Source organism: Echinops telfairi, unplaced genomic scaffold (assembly GCF_000313985.2).
Source record: "Echinops telfairi isolate 266 unplaced genomic scaffold, ASM31398v2 ScPeMD7_7420;HRSCAF=8458, whole genome shotgun sequence".
In the NCBI taxonomy this organism is placed as follows: Eukaryota; Metazoa; Chordata; class Mammalia; order Afrosoricida; family Tenrecidae; genus Echinops; species Echinops telfairi.
Window position 1 is genome coordinate 16,667,527 of NW_022111320.1, and position 7,733 is coordinate 16,675,259.

The 7,733-nt window shown below is 43.9% G+C and overlaps 1 protein-coding gene across 1 annotated transcript in view; it reads left to right on the forward strand.

Moving 5' to 3' along the window:
* SAMD7 (sterile alpha motif domain containing 7) overlaps positions 1 to 6,312 on the forward strand; it is a 31,162-nt gene extending 24,850 nt beyond the window's left edge. The window contains exon 7 of the mRNA XM_004704236.1: positions 6,109 to 6,312. Coding sequence (XP_004704293.1) covers positions 6,109 to 6,312 — 204 coding nt within the window. The remainder of the gene's footprint in view (positions 1 to 6,108) is intronic.
* The last annotated feature ends 1,421 nt before the right edge of the window (positions 6,313 to 7,733 follow it).

The following is a 7,733-nucleotide window of genomic DNA, read 5'->3' on the forward strand; positions in this document are numbered from 1 at the left end:
TCCCACAGCATATTTTGCTTGATTTCCTGACAGCTGCTTCCATGGACATTGATTGTGGATCCATTTAAAATGAAATTATTGACAGACAACTCAAGATTTCTATTTAAGGTGTGGTCGCTGATTGGTCCAGATAGGAGGAGTTTCATTTTCTTTCTGTTGAGGTTAAATACACACTGAAGGTCTTTGATCCACATTACTAAGTACTTCGAGTCCTCTTCACTTTCACCAAGGAGAGTTGTTTCATCTGCACACCACCAGTCATTAATGAGTCTTTCTCTAATTCTCATGCCACGTTCTTCTTTATATAGTCCAGCTTCTCTGAGGACTTGCTCAGCAAACAAACTGAATAAGTATGGTGACAGCATACAACCCTGATGCATGCATTTCCTGATTTTAAACCACTCAGCATTTCCTTGTTCTATTTGAACAGTTCTATGCTTCTCGGTCTATGTACAGGTTCTGCATGAGCGTTAACTACTCTACGTTCAAGAGTACATTTCAGAGGCTCTTCTGATGTCCATTTTGGTCTTCTCTTTTTTCTTTTCGGTTTTGTAATGGCGTTTTGGTCTCTCCATGTAGGCTGTCTTTTATATCATTTCAGAGGTCATCAGGTCTTCATTTATTAGTGTTCAGGGTGTCGAATCTTTTGAGGTGGTTGCTCATTCAGGTGGGGTATACTCAAGGTTTTACTTTGACTCTTGTGACCTTGTTTGAATTTTCTAGGTTTCACCTTGAACTTGCAGATAAGCGATTTGTAATCTGGTGCAGTTGGCCTCCGAACTTATTCTGATTGATGATACCGACCTTCTTCACGGTCTCTTTCCACAGCTGCCATCAGTTTGATCCCCTACTATTCCATCTGCCACGATTCAGGTGTGTAGTCCCGATGTATGTTGTTGAAAAAAGATATTTGCAGTGAATAATTCATTGGCCATGCAAAATTATATCATGGATCGCTGGGATCCGTTCTGACACCAAGGCTATATTTTCCCAATCCATCTTTCTTTTCCTAATTTTCATATTCCAACCACCAGTAATGATCAGTACATTGAGTATGTGCTTGATCAATTTCAAACTGCCAATGATGGTAAAAATCTGCACTGTCTTTATCTTTGGCATTAGTGGTTGGTGCATAACCTTGAATAATAGTCATATTAACAGGCCTTTCTTGTAGGCATACGGCTATCAGCTGATACTTCCGGATAGACCTTGCAATGCTTTTTTTGATCATGACTGCCACACCATTCCTCTTCATTTGCCATTCTTAGCATAGTAGACTATATGACCAATTCAAAATGGCCAATACGAGTAGGCTAGCAATCCTTATGCATTATATTTCATTTCTAACAACATGCAAGTTTTCTAGTCATACTTCTATATCCTGATTACCAATGGAGTTATAATTGCTTCTTCTCATTCTGAGAAAATGAAGGTCCTGGAAGTTTTACTCCATCCATATCATTAACATCAACCATACTTTGATGAGGCAGTATTTCCCAGTCATATGTTAAGTGTCTTTTAACCTGAAGGGTTTATCTTCCAGCACTATTCAGTGTTTTGCTATTATTTATAAGGTTTTCATTGGCCAATCTTTTTAGAAGTAGGTCACCAGGTCTTTCTTAGTCTGGAGGCTCCAAGGATGCTTTTCCACAGTGCATGGTCTTGCTGGGTTTGAAACACAAGTGCCATCGATTCCAGCCTCACAGCAACATTCCAGCCATTACAGTGTCACAAACTGGCAGATGAGGGGTGGGCACTTACTTGAGAAGGACACAAGTCAGTAACACTACTTTCTGCTTCCTGATCACATAGCCTGGGATTCCTGGGTACTTCTGTGAACTCCGTAAGGCTTAAAATGAAATGTGAGGGGAAAACCTGATAGAATGTCTTTGTGAAAGACGTTGGTGACTTATTCCATCTGACTCTGAAAGTGAGAAGATACACTAGCCGACCAGCTGAGATTTGCATTTTCAGAAGCTATCACAAAATAGTGATCATTATACCCCATCGGGGTTTCATAGTTGAAATACTGCACAGTTCAAATTATTACATTTTATTTGCTTCAATTAAGAAAGTAGTTAGCTTATCAAGTCTTTGTGCTGGCATACCCTTTTTTCTTATATTGGGTCCAAATTTTCTTTGGCTTTGAGTTATCACTTTCTTTTGATGGGTCTTTAAAATATGTCCAGGCCCTGGTAATCTTCTCCTCACTTCTTGTTAGTATTATTCACTACATTATTTTCACAAGGGTGTGGTTATTTCTTAGTCATCCCATATGACATGTGTAAGGGAGTCCATGAAGTTCATATCTTAGGCCCCATCTCCTCTCATAATAGGACAAAGGGGTAGAAGAGAAGGGGCCATCCCTGGCCCTGTATTCCCACATCATCTGAGGTGAAGCCCCAGCTTCTGGCATACATTCAGCCTGACAGATCAATTATAAAGTCCTTGAAGCTAGGACTTTCTAGAGGGCCAATTAAAACAGCAGAATTGGAAGACACTGAATAACATCTGGAAGTCCAAAAAGTGGCCAGGCAGGAGTTCATCAATGAATAAGAGACAAGGTCTCAACATCCAAACAGGGATGAAGGACAAAATTCCATTATAGAAAGGACTGTCAGGAAAAAAGAACAGAAACATAGACACTGAACCAATGAGCTGTGTATATAATGAAGTGAGCACACACCTTCCCAACACATCACTGAAGACAAAATGGGTGCATAAGCAAATGTGGGGAAGAAAGTAGATGGTGCCCGGCTATTGAAGAGATAGTATCTGAGGCCTTAAAGGCTTGAAGTTAAACAAGTGGCCATCTAGCAGGGGAGCAAACTAGCTCACATGGAAGAATCACACCAGCCTGTGTGATCACAAGGTGTTGACAGTATCAGGTATCAAAAGATCCAAAATAAATAATTATATACATGATGTGAATGAGGGGGTTTGGAATAGAGACCCAAAGACCATCTGTAGACAATTGGACATTCTCCCACAGAAGGGTTACGAGGAAGGGACAATTCAACCAGACTGCCAGTATAGCACCAATGAAACACACATCATTCCTCTAGTTCCTGAATGCTTCTTCCCCCCACCACCATGACCCAGTTCTACCTTACAAATCCCGCTAGACCGGAGTACACACATTGGTACAGATAAGAGCTCTCGACACATGGAATTCAGGAGAGATAAAACTCTCAGGAACAGTAGTGGGAGTAGTGATATCATGAGGGTAGGGGATAGTGGAGTTGTGGGGGTAGAAAGGGAGAACCTATCACAAAGTTGGATATATAACCCACCCCACCAGGGGGATGAAAAACAGAAATGTGGGTGAAGGGAGACAACATACAGGGTAAGGCACAAAATGACAACAATAATGTATCAAGGATTCATGAGGGTGGAGGGTGGGAAAGGGAGAGGAAAAAGAGGAGCTGATACCAAGGGCTCAAGTAGAAAGAAAATGTTTTGGAAATGTTGATGGTAATATATGTACAAGTGTGCCGAAAACAATTGAATGATGCATTGTTATAAGATTTGTAAGATCCTCCCCTCCAATAAAATGATCAATAAAAAGAAATCAATAAAAGAGAACGTAAGCTCTGAAACAAAATGGAAGTGCCCACAATAAAGGAGGGAGAAAGAGGGCCTGGAATTTGGGGACTTCAATATCACCATGATGACATCAACTTGGATTTGAGCTGTGACAATGTGGCAATCTCCTGGGTCGCACTCAGGATTGGGTGTGGAGCAAAGGCAACTAGAGCACAATGTAGGAGCTCAGTGGTTGGTGCTGGGCCACCAAGTCCCAGAGCAGCCTCACTCATGTCTCAGTGAAGACCAGTTATGTGCTGAGATTGTTTTTAAAATGACCCCCCTTATCCAGGGAAAGAATGGGGGTGGCTGTGGTAGAGATAGGTGAGTGACTATAGGATTTCTTGAGGGGCCACTGGAAAAAGAAAAACTAGAGTGAATTTAGAGAAAAATAATTGTACAGGCAGATGATCTACAACCAAACCAAGATGTGAAGTTAGAAAGTTACTGCCCCCTTAATACCATCTTTAAAGCTGTATACACTGCATGATTCTGAGAGAACGAAAAAGGGCCCCCAGCCCTAACTCATGACCCTCACAACTGTCTAGATGCCCCTTGCCTGAAATGACCTCCGATGCCAATGGGTTTCCTAGTGGAACTATAATAGTACTATCACAAGTGAACTCCTTTAACAAACAGAAATGGAAATTTCTGTTCACAGTTTAGGAAATTAGAAGTCCCAGTTCAGGATTCTAGCTCTAGAGGATGCCTTCCTGTGTCCGATCTGGAGGAGGCTCCTCGTCTCTTCTGGAGTTCTGCTTCTGAGCCATCTTCCCGCAGCTTGCTACTGATCACCCCCTTCCTTTGCTTCCAGGTTTGCCTGTTTAACTCTTTATGTTTCGAAAGAGATTGACTAAAACGAACCCTAGTTTAACGCTGCCTCATCAGCCTCACCCATTCCCAAATGGAGTTATAACCACAGCACATAAATTAGGATCCATAACATACGGTTTGAGGAATTAATTCAATCCATAGCATTCTACCCAGTGTGCAAACTCCCTCCCCCTGCCACCAAATTCATGCTTGTCATAGGCACAACACATTCATCGCATCCCATCATCCCAAAAGTCTTACATCAACCCAACTCCAAAATCTCACCTTCTGAATCATTTAAATCAAGTAGGGTTGAGGTTTTCAGTACATTCTATCTTGGGACAAAATTCCTCTTCATCTGTGAACTTGTGAAATTTAACCTACAACTCATCGGTTTCCAAAGTTCACAGATGAAGAGGAATTTTGTCCCAAGATAGAATGTACTGAAAACCTCAACCCTAATCGATGGGAGTAGAAAGTCGCTTTCTCCCACAGCGTGGCTGGAGGTTTTAAACTGCCCAACTCGTAACCAGCAGGGCTCCTATTTGTTCAACAGGAGTTTCCAAATAGTGAAGGGTTGTTTTCATCTTGGGAAGTTCATTTTAAGTCCACCCCTTTCTTCTCACATTTTCCAATAAACAGCAAGAAGAAACCACGCGCCCCGCTAAGGTGGTGCTTAGGAATCTCACCGGCTACATACCCAAGTAGAAGCTCTGCTTTCTACTGAACAGTTGGACATAATCCAGGCAAATTGTTTGCCACTGCATAAAAACTATCATCCATCTGCCATATTCACTGTATTTTTTAAAACCTCTCTAGAAACACCTTTAAGATCCAAATTTCTAGCAACATTCCGTTTGGGGCACCATTTATACTCTCTTCTACGATATAGACTTTCTCCATTGCTTCCCTCACTTCCCTCTGAATTGCCTTTAATATCCATAACTCTACCAACAGTCTTTCCAAGCAATCTAGGTTTTTACTATCAGACACCATGAGACTCTTTCAGCCTCTTCATTACCAATTCCCAAACTGCTGCCACATTGTAGGTATTTGTTAGCGCAGCACGGCATTCCTCCTGTAACAATAGCTAGTGCTGCTGTAACAGAGATAGCACCAGTCCATGGCTTGCACCAACAAATCTGGTTGCTTCCAGTTTGGGAAGCTGACATCTGAATTCAGAGCGCCAGCTCTGGGAGAGTTTCCCTATCTCTCAGATCTGGAGGAAGTTCCTGGTCTCTTTCGGGCTTTTGTTCCTGGGAAACCTTCATGTGAGTTGGCATCTCTCTTCTCCCTCGCTAGCTTATTTAATCTTTTATATCTCAAAATACATGAGCCCTACCTCATTAGCATCCCATAGACAACCCATTCCCAAATGCGATTGTAACCGTAGAGAGACTCACAGCCACTGACCTCATTCTGGCTCATAGTGACCCTACCTAGGGTTTCCCACACTTTTACAAGAAACTTTTACTGGACCAGATAGCTTCAAACTCTCTTGAGTGGAACACCTGGTGGGTTTGAACTAAACTATTAACCTGTGGTTAGCAGGGATCCTTAACCATAGGCATGGGATGTGGATTCACAACATATATTGCAGGGAAGGAGGCACAATTCAATCCATAAAAGCCTTCCTGGAGTTAAGCAGAGTATTCGGGGTTATTGATAGAATCCATAGACATAATTACTATGAGTATTTTGTCTTCAAAGGTATCTCAGCATGTGCAAAGTATCTTCTACAAGAAAAATATTTCACGTCCTATCCAGGAATATTCTACAAGGCAAGCGTTTGCCCCACCAGCAGATCCACCATCTTCTCTTTGGGATCTTAATTCCTGGAGTGATACATCAGGCATTCCTTGCTCCCAGGATATAACTCTCACAGGAATTGAGCAAGACAATATGAGAAATTAAAAGTCCCTCAAAAAACAAAAAAAATCTTTACCACTCTTCCAATGAGTGGAAGATAGTCTAAAGGGGGCTGAAGGTTTTCCAGGACCAGAGGAGGCTGTGGGGAGAGAAAGCCCGCCCGCAGAAGACTTTGATCAAGAGACTGCATGCAGGGCTGAAATGACTTTGGCACAAAGCAGGTGCAGAGTGAACAAATGCTAACTGACAGTGTTTGCAAATAAGTTGCATGTTCCCAGGAGCGCGTTTCCCAGAAAACCTTGAAGAGTCTGACTGGGGCTGAGGGGTGGGGGGTGGTCGGAGTGGGGAGGGGTGGGAGGGCAGTGTCTGCCCGCTCTTCACAGGTCCACTGTGACCCACCTGGGGCACCGGGAATTGGAGTCGCCACTGTGAAAGTCATCTTTGTCTTGTTTCACTTCTGTTCTCTCATTTCCCGCTTTCCAATCCTGGAAGAGACAAAGGAACCCAGTAGGGTCTGAGAACATGGAGAAGTTCAAAATAGGGAAAAAAGAGAAGCCAAGCACAAGGGTTTTCGTTTTTCTCACCCTCGGTTTGCAGCTAAAGCAGGCCCTAGCCTAGCTCCGGAAAGGGGAGACGGTTCACCTTCAAGTTCAGGGTTTGATTGTTACTTAGGACTGGCAATTCTATTTCCGAAATGAAATGATGTTATGACTAAAAAAAAACGAAAGGTCTCTTTATTAAATGAGAGAGAGATGAAAAGTCATTAGCACCCACCTCAGATTTCATCCCAGGGGCGGGGCAGCGTTATCTCCATGAAGCAGGTTTGAACTGGCAGGGCGGAGGGGAGAAGATTAAAGTGAGTCCCTGCTTGTGCCCGATGGAGCCCCACTCGGTCCAGTCCACCTTCCACGGAGATTTTCTGCAGGGAGACGGGAGAATCCAGTGGAATGTGCGGAAGGAGGGAACTGGGTGACAGGGACATAGAACTGTCTCTCACTTGGACTTTTTTGCCATGAGAAGGTATTGTCTGTGTTCGTAGGCAGCCACCTAGGATGGCTCTCAAAGGTACCTGCCTCCTGGCATTCATGCCCTTGTATAATCCCCTCCCCCCAGGATAGGTTGGACTTTCCCCCTCTTTTCCAGGGACTAGCACACAGAGCCTGCACGGGGATGGCCCTGCGTGGCTTCTCTCTGCTCTCTGTGGCTTGCTCACCCCGGCAGAAGCCAGCTGCTGGGCAGCTCTGCTGGGCAAGCTCCCGTGATTGGATTTGGAAAGAGATGTTCTGAGGACACTTCGCGGGCGGGATTGGAAGGGGGATCCCCCCGATGAGCTGTGGGGTGACGGCAGCACCCACCGGAGGCTTGAAGGCGGGGTAGCCGCACCAGGGACCCTGAGCCGGAGGCACCTAGCTCAGCTGCTCCTGGGTAGCTGAGCATAGAAACTGTGAGACTGTAAGCACGTGCTG